This window comes from Nilaparvata lugens, chromosome X, assembly GCF_014356525.2.
Source record: "Nilaparvata lugens isolate BPH chromosome X, ASM1435652v1, whole genome shotgun sequence".
Taxonomy (NCBI): Eukaryota; Metazoa; Arthropoda; class Insecta; order Hemiptera; family Delphacidae; genus Nilaparvata; species Nilaparvata lugens.
The window spans coordinates 26,301,022-26,325,028 of record NC_052518.1 but is presented as its reverse complement, the minus strand read 5'-3'; the positions used below and the strand labels follow the sequence as shown (position 1 = coordinate 26,325,028).

The window sequence follows — 24,007 nt, the reverse complement described above, 5'->3', positions numbered from 1 at the left end:
TTTTTCATACATTCTCATCTCCTTAATTCAATTTCCCTTCTTTACATGGCCATGAGGTTGTACTTTCTTCTTCTTCTTCTTCTTCTTCTTCTTCTTCTTCTTCTTCTTCTTCTTCTTCTTCTTCTTCTTCTTCTTCTTCGTCTTCTCCTTCTCCATCCCCAAAAATCTTTCAATATCTTTCTAATTTTTCTATCTACAGTTTTTCATTCGTCTTTCATATCAATTATTCCTTTTGTCTCCATTACTTCAGTTATCCACATCATCCTAGAACATCACTTTATTAACATTTCCCCTCATTCCTTCTACTTCCAAGCTAACCGTGAATTTAGTTATTAAAAAGTACCAGTTGATTGGAAGTTGTTGATCTACAAATTTTCTCATAATAAATAGTTTGCATTGTCAGTTGAAGGTGATCTAGAATTAAAGAGAGTACCGTAAGTATTCCAAGAGTGTGACAAGTGAATGTTACATGACCAGCATTGTTATCATGTTCCTTGATTAAAATTATGCAGAGTTTGGATGGATAAAAATTTCCAACAATGGATCCTCCCTAATTTCTCAATTTAGATTGTAAATGAGGTTATATCACAGTGAGTGATTTGACAATTAGATTTGATATGAAGAAGATTAAGGGGAATCTTTATTTATAATTTGACTCTAGTTCCCATGTCATAGTTCTTCCTTATACACTCATTAGTGATGTATTTATTGTTTGAGAGGATGCAATAATTCAATTGTAAAATTGGTGTTAACATTTTGATTCATATTATAACCTTATTGTGACATAAATAGACTCTAGTCATTGCTAATTTAATGTATTCTCAGTGAAAACATATACTGTATGTTTATTGAGTTTCGCATTCCCATTACCCTGATACCAAAGGTGGGTTATCAGTGAGTTCACAGTTATACAGTAACTGGTAGAGTAATATCAGATTTCAGTTCTATTGATTATATTTAAAAGTTTCACGAGATGAGAAATTCAAAAAAATGTTCTAGAAAGAACATTTTCTCATTGTTTAAAGTATAAATAATTACACCCCTCCCCCCACTCCAGCCGCTGAATTTGATCATGGCTCCAGTCCTCTCTTATCTGACATCATTGTCTTACATCATAGCCGATTGACATCATCTACCTACTAGCACGACGTTCATCAAAACTATTATCACTGAATTGATATGACGTAATCAATTATTTCTGTATGCACTTCAGAAACTATGCTTCACTTGACAGCAATAAAAAATAGTAGTATGGTAGGATTGGTAGGTGAATTTCTCGTGATTGATTGCTAGACTTGGCTCGAGTCCCATATGAATGAATATACGATAAATAGGCAAAACGGACGCTGAATCGCGACGGACGATTTGTCAAATAGCATTCTTGCAATATTCAATAACAATAATAAGCTATTGTTTCTTCAAGTTGCCAGCTTATGAAAGAATTCAATAAGTATTATACTTCAGATGGAAGATTTATTAGAATTTGCTGTTGACCAACTGCGGAATATTATTGTAATAATTTGAAAATCCAATAGAATAATTTGATTGTATGGTATTATGTTGTGGTATGTAGAGATGTTGTGGTATTTCTCCATAATTGAAAGAATAAGACTGATATTGTCAATACTACTTTATACATTCGAAAATTAATTCATATTACAGGACCAGGTTTCATGGTAATGCCTACCATATCTTCAGCTGAACTTGTGTCTGTATTTGGTAAGGTTGAACTAGTTCAGCTGAAGATGTGGTAGGTATTACCATGAAACCTGGTCCTGTAATATGAATCAATTTTCGAATGTATTGAAGTGGTATTGACAATATCAGTCTTATTCTTTCAATCCAATAGAAGCTATAAAAATAGTTATATAAATGAAGGACTTCTGCTATTGCAAATATTGACCGAAGCTCTTAGTTCTATTTATATATAGCTTTCTTTTGATATTCGAATATGTATTATAAACATTATACTTCACTCATTTATCAAATAAGGTAACAAAAATGTTCAAAACTTCTTATCAGTATTCTGCTGACTAGGCAAACATTGGGGTAAATATCAGAATTGAAGACTGACAGCAAAAACTTCAGCAATTAGAAGAAAATAATATACACAACACTTGGATATCGGAAATCTCTCGAACCAATGACGCGGCGTTGATGCATAATGATTCCTGTAATCCGTGATCACAGCTGAACCATTGAACTCCACCGATAGGCTCAGAATTTGATAGCCATCCTATACTGTGTCCAGTTTCCAGGAATGCGGTAGCCTATTAGTCCAACACTATTTGATATTCATCCGTCCAAAAACCGGTAGTAGCTCTATATACTTGCTATATGGCTGGAGTAGAAGTGAAGGCGAACACATTAGCCGTATCATTTTTGTCTCCGCTCGAACAAGTCCGGAAAAATGATATCCTATCATTAGAATGTAGCAGTGAAGCAGTCTTGATCATAACACGAAGCGCAGGTGGCGTCAAAATACACTGAAATCTCTATTTTTATAATTTTTGGGAACATTCACATAAACACTAATAATTTAGCCTGTTTGTCTGTCTGTCTATTACGCCGTAAATTTTATATTCCGCTACAATGTTAACGCCTTACATAATACGTTAAATTGACAGTTCTTTCTCGGTAGAGCGACTCAGAGGGTGCCAACAGTCCAACAGAATTAGGGACTAAAGTCCTTAGCAATTAGAATCAGGCGTTTCCAGCAGGTGAATAAAGATTTTAACCATCTCATTTCACGGTGAAAATATAAAGTGTTACTCTGAGTATTATGTTCACCTTCCATAACCAATTGTGAAAAGAATGAATTAATGCAAAACTGATAAATGAGATATTCTAGTTTTATCATGAAATCTCATTGTGAATCTATGAACTCAATAAATACAGATTTGATAAATGAAAGTGATATTCAGTTTTTATTGGACAGGGAACAATGCTATCAAGAACATGAAGCATGTTGACAACAGGCAACCTGTTAACAGTATGTCTCTGTATACAGCAGCAGTGAATCGACGTGAGTGGAGAGTGGTGAGAGGCGTCTGGGAGTGTGTAGTTATGAATGGACTAATCTTCATGAATGGAACGCGGCACGGAGCTTATCGATTGTCTAGTGTCTCCACCCTCCAACTCCAAAGTCTGGTTCTTGACTTTCTGAGTTGAAAATTTGGGAGGAGTTGGGTTTAGAGGTATAAAAATTTGGAGCTTGCCTTTTCGATATTAAAAATGTTGTAGGTGATTTTGTTTAGTATTTTGTAAGGGTGGATTGCATTATGAAATGCATTAGATTGCAAAGGTTAGAAAGTCTGTAAGCGTGCGCAGAAGTGAGTGAAAGGGAGTGGGATCAGCTGAAATTCCTGGGATGACGGTTCCCTTCGCGCCGGTGTTTCACTTTCCAGACTATTCCATTGTGCGTGACGCTTCCCACTTGTTTTCCGTGGCATTACAGTTGTTACACAGTCTATAACTTGTGATCAATTAGTGCCACGCCTATTTTGATTTGCAACTAGCACCGTTGAGGTTTATACAGAGTTAAATAAGAATATAATAAGTTTGCAGAAATTTTTATTGTAGTTTGTAGCTACTCTAAGGTGCCGCTACCGTGACGGTCTGAGGTTTGATCTTGACCCACTTCGTATAACGTGCCGAATCGCCAAGGTCCCACTGATTACGCGGTTCTTTAAACTTTGACCACCTTTCGTTTTTCCTCTTTCCTTGTTACTCTCTCATCTACTGGTGCATGGGTGTATTTTAGTGTGAGTGTGACTACATTTTATCGATGAAATAATAATTTGAAGTGTAGCGCTTGTCTTCACCCACTTGTTGTTGCTGTTGCATTGGTGAGAAGTGAACATGACCCGCATTCGAAGGTAATTACACTCATTTTCAAAGTTCAATGATTGTTGGCTGGCGAACTGCTTAGCGAGATCAAGGAGAATTGTTGAAAATTGGTTCACGTGAATATTTTCTGGCTTAATTGAAAATAATGAAAGATGACACACCCTGAAAAACATTTCAAATAATTACTTTCCATAACTTGCAAGGAATTATTAATTGTATATAGTTCAATACTAGTTTAGTTGATTCATTTTCCAAAAGATATTAGATAAAAAGATATACCAAAAGATTTTTAAAATACATACCAATAAGTTGTATTAATCTGCGATGAATTTTATTATTCATCATATAATACAAGAACATTTTTTCCTAAAAATGAACACAAAACACTATTGAAAATTTGAAACAATATTCACCCAAATCGTTTGAAGCAATTTTATTGCGTCATTCAATGTAATTATCGAAGCGTTAAATTACTTTCTGATCAAACCTGTTATCACGAGTTTATTACGAAATTGAAGTTTTCATTTTTTCATTGTCAAAATTCACGAGGATTTATGAGAATCAATTGTGTTCCAACTCAAGATTTATTTGCTGTCTTCAAGTGAACAATCAATTGAATGTTGAAGCATCGGCTCAACCAACGAACTCCAACATTGGCCAACATTAAAATAGTTGTATAATTTTGATCAACCTTTGAATCACTACACATTAGAAAAAAAATTATACAACTAAATTGTATCTGTCGTAATAGTTTTTATTTTTTGTCGATGTCTCCTTCTAACGCATATCTATGCGTTAAAAAACTATCTAGTTTTTTCAGTATTATTCTTTCCTGAGATGAAGTCTCATTCTGGCTCCACCGTAGGGAAATCATACTACTCTGATCAATGAAGTGAACAGCAGAGCAATGGAAAATGAAGATTAGGAAAACTAGGAATTGGAGTTGAAGGGTGAAGAAAAGAGAATCAAATCAAAATCAAAGATTACAGCCAATCCTAATTTAAACAAACAAGAACAGATACATGAATTTCAAAAGAAAGATTTTCAATTTAATACTCATTAGGAAGATGTTATGAAGAGTATTTATGTGTATGAGGGAAGAATGGGTTTGGATATATTTAAATTGGACAACAGCAGTTGGAAGCAATAAAAGTGTGATTATTTGTTGATTATTTGTTTCTACCTCTGAACGAAAGCACTCTTATCAAACTCAAACAATGCATTTATTGTTTCCTCTCATTTGCGAATACACATTTATGATACGTATGATTTGATATTGATACTTGAATTGTTCAGATATTCAATCTGTAAGTATAATAAGTTTGTTTGCGACTGCATAGATTTGACCAATCACACATCGCATTTGAACATTGCATGGAACAGTGTACCTTACCACTCGTTCCAACAGCCAATCTCTTCGTTCATTTTTTTGCAAACGGAGAAGTAAGGTCGTTAGACTTGAAAAAAAAAAAACATTTGAGCACTGAGAATGCAGGGAACTCGCACGTCTACTTCATTACCATGCTCGCTGTAGAAGCCGCATAAGTAAATTTCTTGGAGTCTGTCATGAGCTGCCTGAGCTCATCTATGTAAATGTAAATGATGTTTGAACCCTGCAACTGGGACTGGGACCGGTTTCCTGCGACCTGCACTCACCACACTCACAAACAATTCCGAGCTGACTTACCCACAAGAATCACATATAAGATGGTAATGGCTCTCACTCTCACTCTTCTCGGCTGTAGACTCCAGTCAAACGCCTACTAGTTTCAACTAACAATATTGTACATTATGCAAAATGTGAACTGGCTTACATGTTGCATTGAACTGCTTAACATTGTAGGTGAGGCCTTATACGTACCCAAGTAAGCCTTGGAGCCTTGAATTTATTACTTGACACAGTGCAGTACCAAAATCGCATACTTTGCAAACTAAAATATCGTTTTTGGAAATGTAACATCATAGAATGTTGTAGAGAAGACTCAGGAAAGTGGTTGACCTTGAAGGGAAGATCGTGTAAATTGGGATAAGCGCCGTGTTATCGGTTCTTCGGTGTCTGAGTCCAGTTCTATCAGCAAGAACTTGAGAGATGCACATCTCTTCTCGAATAGAATGTATAGAGAGTAAAGAATAGCTAAAGGGTTCTGCTCGGATCCCACTTAAAATATACAACTCGTTCGCCCATCTCCATTCCTCTCACTCACCATTTACGATTTTTCATTATCTTAATTATTCAACAGTTTAATTATTCACTTTTTTAATGTAAGATTAACAAAGTTTTTCACTTTACACTTATTTATTTATACAATATTTCACATGTTGAAAGCAAAGCTCTAGTAATGTATGAAATGTCACCTCTTTTTAAATTAAATGATGAATTCAATGAACAATGAAATGATGTCTAAAATTACAGATAAAATATTTCCAAAAACCTCGTCGACTTTATATGAGTAGAAGCATATGATTTTAAAAGGATGGATTTTGGGCTGTTTTCAATTTGACTAAGAGTGACTTTTTCCTGGATCCTCTGTGGCAGAACATTAAAAATGCAGCATTCTCATGTAGTATGACCCTTCTCAAGTAAAGCTGGTCTATGCTCCGGATAAATAATGAAACTTTACAGTCTGGAGCACAGGAGCACTTTCTAATTGGGGAGTTATATTTACAAGTATTAACTCATAATTTTTCAAGTTGTTTATCAATGCATTGCCATGCTGCACTTGTGTTCTAATGGACAGTAACATTAACTACCACACCAGTACACTTAACGTGTAGCCTATAGTGCTCCTGAGATAAAATTGCTTCCGCTTATTGAAGATAAACGCTAAAAGGATAATAAAACAAAAGAATGGTGTACAACCAATTATTCGATCCTGTTATTGTTCTCTTTACATAACGAGCCTATATTTCGGCTAGTAACATTACACAATAGGATTTCGAGAGGAGTAAGCCCCATATAGATGTTTCGAGCTTCACCATACATATGTATCAATGTTATCGCATATGTTATCAAATACTCTGAATGTGAAAGTGATGATTCGTAGACTAAATACAATATTAGATTGTACAGGTGGTAACAACACTGTGTTAACAAAACAAGTCTCAAGGTCGATTTGGTGTACTATATAGCGTAATATAATTTTTGCTATGACTAATTGGTTCAAAATCTATACGTATATAAGCTAGTGTCTGCATTTGGTTTCACTATCATTTGTTCTAATTCTATGAAAAGTGATGCAGCGCTGATAACGTACCAACAATTTCAGTTTATTGTTTCCTTTTTTGGAACATGCTCAGTTTAATTGCCTGGGGCCAATCACGCCCAATCCTCTGGAGGATTGTTGTCCTTGTCTGATGACCATTGCGTACAGAATAATATTGATATAGAGAGATAAAGAGGATATGATAGATTGTATATAGGTCAATGAGACATAATTTGCTTTAAGGTGATATTCTGTATCAAAGATGAAGACTTCTATGTGAATTATTGTATATATAGAATAATATTAAAATAAGGTGATGGATGTGAGAGAATAATTTGTACTGTATATTGGCATAGAGGAAAGATAGCATAAGTAGATATCCCATGGTATAGGGCGTTTATGTCGCAACTTTTACTGTTATCCCAAGCCGATAGTTCACGTAGTTCTTTCCTATGCAGCTGTGTGACGCTAGTAGTCTCTCAAATTGTGCCGTTAATACACTATCACCCCAACAAAACAGTGAAAATTGACAATAATCGACAGTAATCGGCTTGAGATAACAGTAGAAGCTGCGACATAAATTCCCTATACCATGGGATATCTACTTACGCTATTGTTTCTCTATTATATTGGTTAATGAAGAAGAATTCGGAGATTAGTAATACTGTATTCTATAAATTCATAATACATGAAGTTCTTGAGAAAATTGAAAACATCTATGTACCCTTCTTTAAAACTTTATATCGATAGCTATTACTCACTACATGTTTCGATTTATTAATGTAATTTTTCGAGTGAATGAATCATTGTTGAACCTCTTGATATTTTTTTCCAAATATTATATATTATTTATTTAAAATTTATATATATAGTATTTTAGAAGTGGAAGGGCCGAACTGAAACTTCGCACTGAAAAACAATAAAATCAGTTACATCATCATTCATCTTTAAAAAATCAAATTATAATCGCAGTCCACTCATTTTCTATCAAAATTTCCCAAGTTAAGAAAGTTTTATAATATTCATACCGAAATGCATGTTTCTTTATATTTACTAGAATTTCCAATAAGTTACCGTTAATCCTTTGAAATTTTCAATTTCAAAGATCCTCAAAGCAGTTCAAATTGCAAAAATCGTCAATCTTCTTCGGAAGAATGCGATTAGAAGGAGAAGAAATATTCTTGGAAAACATATTTTGAATAAATCGAACAGCGAGTTGAGCAAGTGATCATAGAAAGTTTAAAAAATACAGCTTCTACTATATTTGAAGAGAATTTAACATCCTAATCATAATTCTTCCTTCAATAGTAATAAAAGTATTTTATATTGGAATATATTGAGCTCCATCACAGCATGAATATAGATAGATGAGATTTCCTTGAGTGACAGTGACAGGTAGTCGTGAATTTCCCATGAAACGCTTTTACTCAATACACCTCTAAACCGTAACTTAATAGAGTGGAAGCTTCTTGTAATCCATCAGCTCAGGTATTAGACATGACTGTAGTGTAAAGAAAATCTCACCTCAGAAGGGCCAAATCCCTTCAAGATGAACTCAACCAAACAATAAGCAAATTGTTTATCGTCTATTCAGCGAAACGACGGAGTGACATGTAAACAAAAAACTCTTTTTATCGGTATGATTTTAAGCTGGAAATACTTCGATATTTTAAGAATGATGACGAAAACTGAAACTTAACTTTTTTCATGGAAAATTAGTCACATGCGAGTCAATCTTCCGCCTGATAATTCCACAAACCAAAAAATTTATTTTTTTTACAAAAGTATAAAACTTTTTTGTTTTGCTGAACAGCACCAACAACACTACATCAAACTTATTATAAATTAGTATTCCAATGTTTTTTTAAATTTGTATTTTTGATTGATATGGAGATGTTAGACCAATTGTTCCACAAAGATGACTAGAGAAAAGATAGAGAAAGAAATTTAGAAAATGAGATGTTACAAAGCAACTGACGTAGAACAATTTTTTCGTAAATTTTCAATTTTATGAGACTATGAACAGGTTTCAGAAAGGAAGAAAATTATCTCCAAAAATCTGCTTACTACTGCGCTTAGAGAGGATAGAACTGAATATTCTATTCTCTCTGACTACATTTTACAACTGTTTACACTTTACTACTAAACTTTCAAATTTATGTTTACGGTACACGTCCTTACACATACTTATTCACTCCACGATAAAACAATTTTCATTGGCTACCGTAACCGTAACGCGCAATTATTTTCGCGAACTTCCAGTGTTAAGTGTTACTTTTTTTCTGTGAGTTTGAAGAACTACATGTTGAGTGTTTCTGCTATTGACTGCTGGGATTTATGTCTCACTAAAATAGCTTCAAAGTGGTCGGACTGCACTTTGTAATAACACAATGTATTTGTGACTCCCCGCCGTACTCACGTCTTGAATTTAGACTCGATTTTAGAGGGGAGAAACTGTTGGGTTATTTTTGACTCGAAAAGCAACAATCAACGCCTGTTTATAGTTTACTTCCTCACATTCCATCATTGATAGTTATACGGAAGCTGACTTTTTTCCATAATATGCATTAACGTATTTCCTCACATCTTATTTATCAAATCAAGTACAAATTTACGATAATAATGTTGGTGATATTATTTTGAATTGAGTACTTCATGTAACAGTATAAACAAGGTACCTTCATATGAATAATACTAAAATAAATTGTAAGATTTGAGATAAAAATTCAGCTCGATTATAAAATATCGTTCCACTTCATCTAGTATTTCGAATGCCCCAGCTACAAATACGTATAGAATCTTTCTCAAGAAACACATTTGAGATGAATTTCAAGAATCTCTTCTGCTTTCCTGTAAATATTTCGTCTAAAACTGATAAATTTGTTATTCATGTTGATAGGTATAGGTGAGTTGAATTGCATTCTCGAGAACTATGAAGCTGGAAGATATGGAATCACATCAGAGCGATACAAACCAGCTGGCTGGTTATTGTAAATTTGTTATTAATATTCGTAATTCCATTGATTTTATTCTTGATGAATCTATTGGAGTTTTTATCTGAAAAACACAAACTATCCATCCACCTTCGGAGAGGACACAATAATTATACAGAGTGTAGGAAATTCACAATTCAATCCATTCCGATCGAAGAGTTATCTCATTAGAAAACACATCTGATCTCTCTTTGCAGCTGAAACAGTCGTAATACTGGATGCAGAATGTATCTGTACAATCAAAAAAATCCTCGATACAATCATAATACTGGATTTTGAATTAGCTTGCTTGTATTGTTCTGAGAATCCATGAAATCGATTTAATGAAGGTACATCCAGCCTATAAATAATTGTGTTCGATAGAACATGCCAATGGAGCGTATCACACATTCATGAATCATTTTACAATTTCACGGCTTTCAAGCGAGATCCTCTGCTAGTGAGATTCACTTATAATTGACAGCATTGTTTACTAGTAACACGAATGCTTCTAATTAACCAAAATGCTGACAGTTTGAAGTGAATGTGGCTATAGCACATGGTAATGCAATACTGTAGCGGCCTACATGCCTTAAAAGGAAGCAATCGCAGCTCGCAGCTCAAAGCTTAGAGGCTGCTCCACGAAAGGAGACCGAGTAGTCAGTAGACAGTAGACAGTAGACAGTAGACAGTAGACAGTAGACAGTAGACACCGGTACCTCATATCTCGGAAACGCATCTCCGGATAGGGTCTAATAGACATTCCAAACGAACATCGTCAGAGCAGAGATGAACTAACAACTAAATCTATAGATTTCGTCTCTCGTTTCTCGTCAGAGCAACCTGAAGGTGGATTTTTTCAGATTAACTTGCATCCCAACTCGTTAGCGACGTCCTAAAACCCTTGATTGGTGCCAATATTTCAGTTTGTGTTATCAACAACCTCGCTCATAAGCACTAATAAATAAAGCCGATCGTACACACATGTCGCGCTTGTGTCAAATCAGCTAGCTTCGATTTATGACTGGATGGAAGCACTTGACTCGCGTCAATTAAAAATTATATTAGTAAAAGTCTTTCAATATTGGAAGTAGCATTTCGAGGTGTGCGGCAATTAGAAATCGACAGATGTTGACTACAAGTACAATTTCGTTTGAACTTTGAATTGCTAGTACAATTTCAAGGTGAAGAGAATGTAATGCTTATAATGATGCATAATCAATGGCGCATAACGTAGAATCATACGAATGAATTATGACACTGTTTTATATATTATATACAAAGAGTTTTATTCAAATTCACTCGTACAACTCTGTGTGCGTACTTCACGACGAGAGGAGTTTATTAAATTATTAGAAAAAGAGCCTTGTAGATTATATATGCATAAAAAGTGTTAAATTTTTATAAAAATAATTATATAGCCCTCCTCACCCTACCACGAAAAATAAAAACATGTAGAAGTTCTTCATTTTGAAATAATAAATATCTTATGAAATATCATTGTTCCAAACATTTTTATTTTCTTGTAGGCCTACTAACGTAGTTATTTATATACACATTCCAAATCGATAAACAATATTAAATTTTAGTTGCTCTATGGCAAGGCAGTATACCATTTATGACTATGATTTTCTGTTCGAGGTAACTATAGTCAACCGCACGAAAATAGTCCAATGGAAATTGGAACAGACAAGGCCCCCCTCACACTCCCCCGCACTCATAGACGTTGTCAATTCGTCAGGTGTATTAAAAAAAATTAAATAATTCTCATATATAATCAGCTGTAGACAGCGTTGATTAACTCTTATTTGACAACATCTGTTCCAATTTCCATTGGATATTTTCGTGCAGTTGACTATAGTGTTCAGAATCATGTTGGCACAATATATTTCTTTTAATTTGGTTGAATCAGTTTTTGCTTGTCAGAGAAATTCTAGTGAAAAAATATACTACTTTTAAAAAAATTTCCAACTGTAGAATTTAATTTACATCATTACATCTCTTCATACAAAAGGTGCACTGGCGTGTAATAGTATTACGATTTGAAAAAGGGGTAATCAATAGAACTTGCCATTCCGTGATTGGTGGAAATGCATGATTTGATAGATTCCAACGATGATTCTATATCCTGATGATATTATTTATTGATGAATATATTGAATTTTATTGTATGAGTAAGTTTACTAATGTACCCCATGTACTTTTATTTGAGGAATCTAAATTTCAGTTTTGTTTCTTTTCAGATTCATCAGATATCGTGGACTGTAAATTGAAGTTGATTCTTGGTTTGATATGGACTCTGATTCTACATTTTTCGATTTCATTGCCCATGTGGGAGGGAGAGGACGATACCCCAAATGGAGAAAAGGGACAAACTCCCAAACAACGGTGAGTAGTGAAATAGTGATTATTATTAATATTTCAACAATAACGTATTAAAAATTGCTTGAATAAGGTAGTGATTACTACTTTAAAATAGTACAAGAAATGCAGTAGTAATGTAACATTTCATATATTATTACTAACTCTATCAAATGAAGCGTTTTTTTAACTGAAATAATGCCGTAATCTTTGTGGGTAACCAGATATTTTTTATTATAATCAAGCAATCACATCTCATTGACCTCACACAATTGAAAGCCTTCAATTGAATGTGAGTAATCATCATTCAGCAAGATACAATACTTCTTGACATTTGAGTTTTCATTATGAGTGCAACTAACTATTTTTTATTAATTTATTATAGTAATATCCAGTAGGTTTGCTTCTCTCACCTGTGTACCAGTTTTAATATTCTCAGCTATCAATTTGGAGAAAGCAAAAATTTATTTTCAAAGTTATCAGATCATAGTTATCAAAAACGAAAATGTCAAGTATACCTAGTTGCAATATCCCTAAAAGACACACTTTCTCAGCTGAACTTGCTTAAATTTAATTAGTGTTAAGTCAGGATTGCTCGAAAAACTCGGAAAATACGATCAAAAGCTCTGGAAATTTGTCAATTGTATGAAGAATTTCGGGATATTTTCAAAAACTTCTCTTGTCCTGAGCTTAACCTGTGAAAATTTTTTGGAAAAGTTTGGTGTTATAGTTTTTGAAAAAGCTTAGAAACGCAAAAATTATGGAAATAGTGGATTTCAGTAATTGTAGTTCTTGGACATTTTTAAAAACCTATCTGGCTCGTATCATGCTGCTTGCGAAAAAGAAGGAAATGAGTAAAACGCATGTAAACATTCTACAAGATGGAGCAGTCAAACGGTTCTATATTAGGTATTGAAATAAAATATTTTCAAGTTATATATTCCATCAAATCATAATAACACAAATGGGAATTTTGGTTTCATACTGGAAAATTGTTAATTTTCGAATACTACTCCAGTAAGGTGGCGAAAATTATGAAAATGAGAACACTCATTTTCACCATCATTTCGCACACATTGTTCAAGTCTCACACTGAAATCGGCACTAACACATGAATAGACTAAACGTTCGGTATTAGGCTGTTTAAAATCTTCAAGAGCTTCATGAAAGGCCACTCCATTCGGCCAAAGTGACTGTCTGGTATGTGATGTCTTCAAATAGAATAATTTGCTCATATTTTTTTGAGGACAACCACGCAGCTATAGCGCATCAGCTCGCTATGTTCAAATGCTGGAAAACATCCTGATTCCTGAACTTGTACGATTCCATGCGAATGAGAACACTCATTTCCAACGTGACGGTTCAACATGATGGAGCAGCTAGCTCTATCCATACGGCCAGAGTATGAATTGAGCTCATGAGAAATGTTTTTCGAATCGCTTGATGAGTAGGAATGGGGGGGGGTAATCAGTGGCCTCCCCATCACCTTAGATTTCCATCTAAGCTCCTGTCATTTCTTTTATGGAGATACCTCAAGTCAAAGGTTTTTGAGACTCATCTAGCAACAATACAGCATTTTTTTTATCATATTAAGTTTCAATTCTATTTTAATTCTATGATATACAATTCAATTCTTTATCTGCAAATAAGTCAACATTTCAACCTAAAAAAAACACATAATCAAAGGAAAGTATATACTCAATAATCACTGGAGTAGAAAGACATGAGCGGTAGTATGGCTTATTGGAAATCGATTCTAACCGGAGATATCAATAGAACATCTGTCAGTATATCAGAAGCATTTTGAGCAAATTCTCTAGGTGGGCTTACTAGCATAAGTATGTAGGTTCTGCCTAATATTCATGAATTTGAGTAGATGCTTGGTAGTCTAGTTCTAACAATGACAAATCTAACAAAGCACGTATAATTATTTCTAGCTCATTTCCGTAAACGATTTATATTTAGCAGTCCCAATTCGAGTCAACTTATTTTAAGCTTTTTGGCAGCTGACTGCTGGTGAAGGAAATAGTAGGTCTCAGTAGCGTGCATAGAAAAGGCTTTCCGATCATGCTTCTTGCTCTGAATTAGGCTGTAATGAAATGAAACAATTCAGTTGCGAGTGTCAAGGCCGAACTGCCGACTGCCGTCATTCATAGCATTGCTCTCAAAAAGGTTGATACACCCTTCTCATTTCAATAAACACTACTCATCGTACTGAAACAGCAAACAATTATTCGTAAGAGCAGTATACTGTAGTAGATTACAGGGTGTTAACGTACCAATACTCTAGGGCTTCGGCCTAGGGCATTGTTCCTGGGTAACGAACATATCTAAAAATCATATTTAAATTATCCGGAAGTTTTCAGTTACTCACACAGCGACCTTTTTGCTTTTTTCACTTATTATTTTTTCTAAATAATGATTAAACATACGAAATTGAAAGTTTGCACAATCATTTATAACAACTAGAAAAAGCCACAAAAAAATTATGATAATTTTTAAAATTCATAAAACAAAATGTAAAATTTTGTTTCTTAAATAACTCAGAAACCGTTGGTTTTACAAAAGATTGATAAGAATAACTTATTTTAGTAAATTTAATTACCTATCGATTGGTACCTGATTTTTTGAGATTGGACCAATATAAACTGAAATATCGCAGCTTAAGTGACACCGCTGGGGGTTAGTTGCAGTGCATGCCAAGGCATGCGGCTCAAGTCTGCCACAACAATGCAACAGTCTCCATCTGCTTTGCATTTCATTTGTAAGCTATTTTTAAGCTATTTGTAGCTATTTATTAATACTACATAACCCTCTTGGTCTTGATATAAGTTTAGAATAACTGTAATTTATTTCATTTTCACTTGAGTAGAGAAAAATTAGATAAATATTTGTTAACAATATGCTTTTTATTTACATTAATAGCTTCAATAATCTTCAATACATTCTGAAAGAAAATAAAAATATAAATAAAAAAGAATACAATTAACAGAGGTTGAAAAACATAGTCAAACTTCAAATAATTTGCTCGAAATGCCGCCTCGGGGCATGTATCCGAGCAGGTGGAGCAAAAACAGCAATTGCTGTTTACAATGATATTTAACTTGCATAAAATAACAATGAGACTCAAAATTAGGCCGGCAAAACGCTGAAGGGTTGTGAGAAGGCTGGTATCACAGCGGAGAGCATTCAAAATAGGGAAATCTTCAGACGAAAAGTGCAGAGTGTGATCTTCGGGGAGGAGGAGGAAAGAAGGAAACGTGAACCCCACAACATCGAACAGCTGAGAAAGGATAGATCAGAAAGAATGAAATTAATGTGGGCACGTAGGCGAATAGAGCAGCAGAACATAACATAGCATAATGGTGACCTAAAATATTGATTAGACGTGCTCTCCCAAACGAGCACTCGAAAAAAATAGAAATGTACATGATGAATGGAAAGGAGGGATTTCTGTAATTCAAAAAGACGATTTTCATAATAATTATAGCTTTCGTTAACTATAAATTAAAAGTTGTAGCATGTCTAACTCAAATGCTACTCCCTGTTTTGGAGAAGATTCATTCCGATATCCCCCTTGTCAATGAAATCGCTTCTTTCTCATTGGATGGTTTGTGATTGACCAACTGATTCAACTCCGATTGGCTGTCGTCATAATAAATATGATGATGGAATTGGTTCACTGTCTCTGGTAAGGTTGTTGTTGGTTGAACCACTGACTCAAGCCAATTATTGGCTATATGATTCTCATCATATTTATCAAATTGTTTATTTATTTAGTGAATGGTTGAACTCTCTCAATCAACTGGTTAGCTCCCATTTTGTCATCGTGACAATGAAGTGGCTACTTTCGCATTAGTTAACTAGTAATTGGTTAAACTCTAATTTACGCAAGTAAATTTTACCAATTCACTTCAATTGTTTATCTGCCAGGAATACAGTTATTACATAGAATTGAACAAAGTCAAAAACATTTCATACTTTATAAATCCGAATGATCTTACAATAAAAATAAATTTAAACTGAAGATTTAAATGATTAAAAAAAATCTAACTCATAATTCGAATTATATTTTACATAACTCGCATTGGCAGTAGTCATGGCAATAATATCATTGCTCTCTAATTGCTTAGTTTTTGGTAGGCAAAATTATCTCATTCAATGTACTTGACTCCTAACATCATAACATAAAACTGTTACTGTCTATTAAACTGTGAATGAGAATCATCGATGCTATTAGTAAAGGGATTCAGATTCACATTTCAAAGTGAATCGAGCTATTTATAGTATTATTGTATAAACTGTGAATCATATAAATTTTCACTATAATATAACAGTAATATTAAAATATAGTAATGGTAATATAGTAATAATATAATAGTAGTAGTATAATATAATAGTATAATATAGTATACAGAGTGAGTCATATGTATGAGAACTATGGATGGGTATCGAAAGACATAACATCGATGTTTTTTTCACCTTAACATCGATAAGTGAAAAACATCGAACAGTAAACATCGATGTTTTTAAACATCGATGTTTTAAACATCGACGAATCGCCGTACATTTACGGATGATACTACGAAGACTATTATACAGAGTATTTCAGAAGTAGTGTCGAACATTCTAGGGTATTGTTCCTAGATGATAGGAGACTACAAATGTCGTATTTGTAGTAACCAAAACTCAGCGGTTATCCTTATAGCTACCATTTTCTTTTTTTCACTTAGGAATCTTTATCTCAAAATTGAATAATTTTGAATAAATAAAAACTCAAAAGCATCAGAAACGATGAATGAATAGATTTTTATTAGTATTAATAAAGTGAAAATGATACAATGTACAGTATATGATACTTTACACTTATTCTTGATAAAAATGATAAAACGGGGCGAAATCAATTTGATTGAACCCACAACACTTCTGTTAATAAGCTTACAGAGTATTAGTTTATTATTTTGTATAGATATAACTCAATTATTTTTGAAGTTGATTGATTCATTGGTTTTTTTTCATAATCTCGAAATACTTGATAGTACAAAAAAAAATCTAAAGTGACTACAATTTTATCTGGAGCTATTGTTCCAATGTTTTAACAGTTACTAACTGGAATTACAGCAATTTTGGAGTTGTGGTATTCAAGTAACAGTCTTTCGAATAATTGAAGTCAGGTTGTGACTAGAAAGATACATCAACTCTATTATAGGTAGTTAAGTCAGAAACCTCTCTGGATATCCTTGAAGATTCTGTCTGGAATTTCATCCTAAGCTAATTTTAGCAGTCATTGTTACTCATATGGTATTCATTCAATACCTGATAGTTTTATTTAGGTAATGGGAATTATTAAAGTTTTTTTATATGGATATCTACACTCCTTACAATACGAGGACCTCTATTCCAGAGCTAGATTAATTGAACGTCTGAGTGGAAAAACAGCAATATTCCAAAAATTCCAAAAATAAACTGAGATAGCCATTTTGTACCTTAAATGTAGGTCTATTGTTGGGTCGAAGAACAGTAACATTCTCATTTATCCAATGCTTTTGAAATAGCTGAGAAGTTTCTATTGAGTGGAAGAAAAGTAACATTCCAGGAATATTACTGGTAATCCACTCATATGTGATTCTGTGTAGTTCTAGTGCCTGCCACAGCGCTGCTGATTTTCCACTAAAATCAGATGATACATTTGTTGTTTTCAACGTTTGTGATTATGTTCTGCTCATGGAGTTATGGTGAAGTATGAAGTCTGGTAATTTAAGATAAGTTTACATTTTTAACCATTGTTTAGGTTCTACAGGTTCAAAGTTCTAAAAGTTCGCCACATTCTTGATTATACAATGTCATCTGACTCCGAGTCTGGTGCTGAGGAGCCTAGAAGAAAAAGAGGTAAGGTCAACAAGGATATGCATACAAAAGAGATGGAGAAGTTAGCGAGGGCAAGGGGAGAAGAATTTGTAAGTTATAAAGGGAAGTTGGTTGAAGAAAAGGAAACAGGTACAGATTGTGGTTGCAAGAAGAAATGCATGGAAGGGTTCACTGATGATGAGAAGAAGGCTATCATAAAGAGTGTTTATAGTGGGCGTCCTAAGAATGAGAGAGATACATTCCTTGTAGGCCTTATTGATAGGCATGAAGTAGCAAGACACCGCTCTGTGTCCGAGAAATCTAAACAAATCACATCCTCTTACAAATACAATGCTCTTAAAGGAAATGAAATGTTCGCACTGAAGTTTGTCGCAAAGCATACATGAGCCTTCATAGTCTTTCAAATTCAGTTGTGGTCCGGTTGAATGAGCTTGCTGAATCCAATCAGACACCCATTGACATGAGGGGTAGACATTTGAACCGAGGCAATGTTTTAAAAGCTGACATAATAAACAAAATAGACGAACACATCTCCTCATTCCCTAAGGTGGCAGGTGGCACACTACACAAGCTCACCTGCAACGTATTTAGATTCAACTCTAACTAAGGCAAAAATGCATGAGCTTTTTATTTTAAAAAACCCTGAGCTAACAGGAATAGTAAAATATGAGTATTATGTCAAACACTACAATACTAACTACGGTTACAGGTTTGGAAGGCCTCAAGTAGATGTTTGTTCTACATGCGAGGAACTGAGCACCAAGATCAAAAATCCATCTTTGAATGACATAGCTGAAAGAGTAGCTGTTGCAGAACTATTAGTTCATAAGCGAAGAGCTGGAAAATTCTATAATAAATTCAAAGAAGTTGCAGAAATTTGCAAAAACAGAAAAGATGTAGCAGCCATTTCATTCGATTATATGCAGAATCTCCCCCTTCCACATTTGCCAGTACAGGAGATTTTCTACCTACGCCAGCTGTGGTTTTATGTTTTTAATATCCATGACATAGGTAATGGAAAGGCTTTATTTTACACCTACACAGCGGGTGTAGCCAAAAAAGGCCCAAATGAGGTTTCTAGCTTTGTTCTTGATTTCATAAATACCATCCTGGCAGAAGTTAAAGCGTTGCATGTGTTCAGTGACGCATGTGGTGGTCAAAATCGTAACCACACCCTCACAAGACTCTTTTTGGCGTTAGTATTGAATGAAAGGTTTTCTATCATCCAGCACTATTTTCCAATACGAGGGCACAGTTTTCTGCCATGCGACCGAAATTTTTCTGTAATAAAGCGAAGTGTTCGGCAAATGGACCGTGTTTACATGCCAGATGAATATAACAATATCATTCTGAATGCCAAGAAAAGTCAACCCAAGTTTGATGTAAAAACAGTGCACAATGAGGATATTTTGAACTTCCACGAGTGGTGGCCACACTACTTTAAAAAATCTTGTACTGATGTTGAGAGGAGGAATGAAAAGTTTTTGATCAGCAAGTACAGACATTTCAAGTACACCAGTGACGGGTGTGTTACTGCTTTTGAATGCATAGATGGTGCACACAGCTCAACGTTTAGACTTCTCAAAGGACGACGTGGAATTATTTTGCTTCCTGAAGACAAACTTTACAATGGAAAAGTTCCAGTCAATCCAAAGAAATTGCAGGACATTGAAAAAGTGAAGCATTACATCCCAGATCAGCACCAGCACTTTTATGATGAGATACTGCAACTTCCAACAAACCAAGCTGCAGGAAGTGATGACGATGAATGAATATATCACACATAGTTGAAGGTAGGATTTATTACTTATTTATCTGATGGATATTAAATTTTGAAGAATATAATACACAGAATAGAAACACACAAGCAATCTTTCTACTGAATTTTTTCTTAGAACATCTCAAATATTGGTGTTAAACGTATGTTGAGGAAAGCACTTGTAATAAGAAAAAACTGTTTCTTCCTAAGAAACAAAGAATCCGACCCCTATTTAATTCTAAATAAGTATCTAACCTTGACAAGAGCTACAGAAGTTATGTAAATCTTCAAGAGTATCTAACAGTCTCACATAAAAATACAGAGAGCCTAAATGAAAAATTCATTTTAGTTGGGAAAAACATCGGATGACCGATGTCTAGGTAAAACCATCGATAAGTGAAAAACATCGAACAGTAAACATCGATGTTAAAAACATCCATGTTTGATGTTGAAACATAGATGTTTTTAAACATCGATGTATCGATACCCATCCCTAATGAGAACCCTTCAATAAGTTGAAGACTGTTGTAGATATAATACTGTAACTTTCAGGATAAGTTGTTATTGGTCGAATACTCTAACTTTTACGTACAGCTGATTTTCAACCCCTCATAAGGGGTGACTTAGGTGTTGTAACTGGAATATTTCAAATGTAAACACCCATTGTGTGCTACAGCATTTTAAACAAGAAAGATGACATAAATAACAATGTTTTATGGTATCTGTATCCAAAATGGCGGATTGAAGTTTTAGTTTTTAAAGAAATGAGGGGTTTTAACTCAAATGTGTGATCTGAAAAGATGTGTCATTTTTCTTGTTTTGAAATGATGTACCACACGATGGGTGATTACATTTGAGATATTTGAGTTCAACTCCTCATTTCTTTAAAAACTAAAACTTCGATCAGCCGCCATTTTGGATACAGATACCATAGAACATTGTTATTTATGTCATCTTTCTTGTTTTAAAAATTTAAAATATTACAGTTACAACACCTAAGTCACCCCCTTATGAGGGGTTGAAATTCAGTTGTACGTCAAAAGGTAGAGTATTTGACCAATAACTTATCCTGAGAGTTACAGTATTATATCTACAACAGTCTTCAACTTATTGAAGGGTTGCCATACATTTGACTCACTCTGTATAGTTATAGTATATACCTATAATAGTATAAAATTGTTGTAACAGATTGCTGCACTGGATACAGAGCAAGGTTCCCGATATAGCGATTTCAAACTTCACATCAGACTGGAACGATGGTAAAGCGGTTGGTGCCCTAGTCGATGCAGTAGCTCCAGGTTAGTCAAACATCAATTTATTGAAAATATCACTTTGAACTAAACGGTAGTTTAGAATAGATAAAACGCTATGTCCCGGTTGCAAAAGAGCCGCTTAAATTTTAACCGTGATTAATTCCACGAGAACCAATCAGAGAAGCCTTCTTTTCAAAAAAAGCCTTCTCTGATTGATTCTCGTTAAGTTAATCACGGTTAAAATCTAACCGGCTTCTGTGCAACCGGGCCTATGTCTGTTAAAGTCAACAAACAATTATATTAAAAAGTATCTGAGTGAAATTTGAATTCCCATGAACGATTCTTTTCTGTTGAAAATTCGTCCTCTTTCAGTAATTTTACAGAGGATTTTTCTGCCCCAAATGACTGTACAATATTTTGTGTTTTATATTAATCTTCCTGTAGCCTACTTAATTTTATTGTGTAGTGTATTCTATTTGTGTCAAGTTTTAGCTTTTATGTTCTCTAGTAATGCTGCTATCAAGAAATCTACAAATTTATAACACGGATTATATACATTTGGATTAACACTTTTGGATTATTATTTCGATATAGTTTGTAATTGAAGAGAATAGTAGAGAATAGTCTCCTTTTTCTCTGTTCTTCTCAATCAAACTGTCCTTACTGTTTTTCTTCTTCTTTTTTCTACTTATTACTGTTCTTCTTCTTTCTGAGGATTATGATTATAATAAGAGTAAAAGAAAGATGAAGACAAGAAAAAAGAAAGAGAATGAGAGAGAGAGAGAGAGAGAGAGAGAGAAAGAGAAGGGAAGAGATGAAAAGAGAAAATTGAGAAAGAGAAAAAAATGGAAAAATAAAGAGAAAGGAAGAGAGAGAAAAGAAAATGGAAAAGAAGAAGAATAATCTATTCTTCTTAGATAAATTATACTTCTTCTTCGTACTGTTCTTCTCACTCTTCTTCTTCTTATTCTTCTTCTTACTGTTCATTTTTTTCTCATTTTCCTTCTTCTCACTTTTCTCCTCCTTCCTACTATTAAAAAGAAAGAAGTTTCTCCTACTCTTTACTGATGATTATGATTATGATTGGATAAAGAGGAAGAGAAAGAGAAAGAGAAAGATAAAGATAAAGAAGAAGGATGAAGAGAGAGGAAAAGAGAGAGAAAGAGTACAAGAAAGAGGAAAAGAAGAAGAATCTTCATTTTCTATCTTCTTCTTTTTTTCTTCAACTTCTTCTTCTCCTTCTCACTTTTCTTCTCCTTCCTACTGTTTTTCTACTTTTTTCTACTTCCAACTGTTCTTCTTTCTACTATTTTTCTTCTTTTTACTTATCTTCTCTTTCCTACTGTCGTTCTTACTGTTCTCCTTCTCTCTTCTTCTCATTGTTTTTCTTCTTCTCACTGTTTATCTTCTTCTCCTCCTTGCTACTTTTCTTCTCCTGTTCTCCTTCTTCTTACTGTTCTTATCCTGCTCTTCCTTCTTCTTTCTGTTCCTGTTCTTCTTTTTCATTACCCTCTCATTGTCAGTTATTTTTCAATTTTATTTTTCATCTCCTTCTATTCATATTATTCACCATCCTCATTCGTACTACATTTTTTTCCTGCTTTCCCTCTTTTTCTATTACTTTTCACTTCTAATCGTGTTCCTTTGTTTCTCCTTGTTTTACTGTTCTTCCTCTTTTCTACTCCTTTTTGTTCTTGTTATGACTTATAATCATTATGATGAAGATAATGATTAAAGAAAGTGAAAGAAGAGAAAAAGAAAGAGGAAGAGAAAGTTGAAATGAGAACTGTTCAAAGTTGTACAATTTGATCTGAACAGAATGACGGTTTTGTTGAGGGATTCAAATTTGCTACGTACCATTCATGGGTGAACCAGGAAACTGAAATTTTTATCACTTATACAATAAACAGATACTACTATCACGAGATAATATCATCTGCAAACTCGATTTCGAGAGCAAATTAGTTAGACCACTTCGATTCTCACCCCTCCTATAATGTGCTAGCTTCATTTCAATGAATGTGGACCTTATAATGATCTTATATGATATTAGCAGTCTCACGTTACGTAGCGTCTCAATTAATTTGCCACAAGCCTAATTGTAGCAAAGATATTCTTGAAGGTATTCACTATTATTTAGACTAAATTATTAATACGTAAAAATAAGCCAAAGCTTCTAGCTGTCACAGCCACTCATTTAATAAGATTTGAAAACATCCTTCAGTAGTTGTTAATATTATTTGTAGTAAACTAGTAGTCTATTAGAGAGAGAATAGAGGAATTAATGTACGGATTAATCAGACATGACCGATTAATAATGGTGTAAAAACCAAATCTATTTTTCTTGATTTTTTAATTTATGTTTGGTGCAATCAATTTATGAACAATACTTATTGTAAGTCGTCTCATCTCATTTGAATATTCATGCATTAGAATATCCTTAAACTATACAAATACCTGAATGTACATGAAATTGTGAAATACAAGTACATAAAACAAGTGAAATACTATACAGGAAGTTTGATGGTAGTTTGGATTGACTTGCTCAGGACTGTGCCCGGATTGGCAGGATTGGAGTCCGAAAGATGCGGTCCAGAATGCTGCCGAAGCTATGGGATTGGCTGATGACTGGCTTAATGTTAGACAGGTAAAATTATCAAATTTTCTCAATTCTCAGCTTCAAATAACTTCATTTTCAAACAGCATTTGTGCTTTTAATTAAATGTTTTGTCTATCAATTCA

The 24,007-nt window shown here is 34.0% G+C and overlaps 2 protein-coding genes across 4 annotated transcripts in view; both read left to right on the top strand.

Moving 5' to 3' along the window:
* LOC111043544 (filamin-A) overlaps positions 1-24,007 on the top strand; it is a 221,640-nt gene that overhangs the window by 31,612 nt on the left and 166,021 nt on the right. For all 3 annotated transcript variants that reach the window (XM_039443087.1, XM_039443088.1, XM_022328524.2), the window contains exons 2-4: positions 12,268-12,412; positions 21,201-21,310; positions 23,815-23,912. In XM_039443087.1, coding sequence (XP_039299021.1) covers positions 12,268-12,412; positions 21,201-21,310; positions 23,815-23,912 — 353 coding nt within the window. The remainder of the gene's footprint in view (positions 1-12,267; positions 12,413-21,200; positions 21,311-23,814; positions 23,913-24,007) is intronic.
* LOC120354933 lies at positions 17,510-18,670 on the top strand. Its single transcript, XM_039443100.1, has 2 exons — positions 17,510-18,342; positions 18,415-18,670. Exons 1-2 carry the CDS (start codon positions 18,226-18,228, stop codon positions 18,637-18,639), a joined length of 342 nt encoding a protein of 113 aa, XP_039299034.1. The 5' UTR covers positions 17,510-18,225; the 3' UTR covers positions 18,640-18,670.

Coding starts and splice junctions, on each gene's coding strand:
- LOC120354933 (XM_039443100.1), top strand. CDS start 18,226: ATGTCATCTGACTCCGAGTCTGGTGCTGAGGAGCCTAGAAGAAAAAGA. Junction 18,343..18,414: donor GGGCAAGGGGAGAAGAATTT/GTAAGTTATAAA, acceptor AAGAAATGCATG/GAAGGGTTCACTGATGATGA.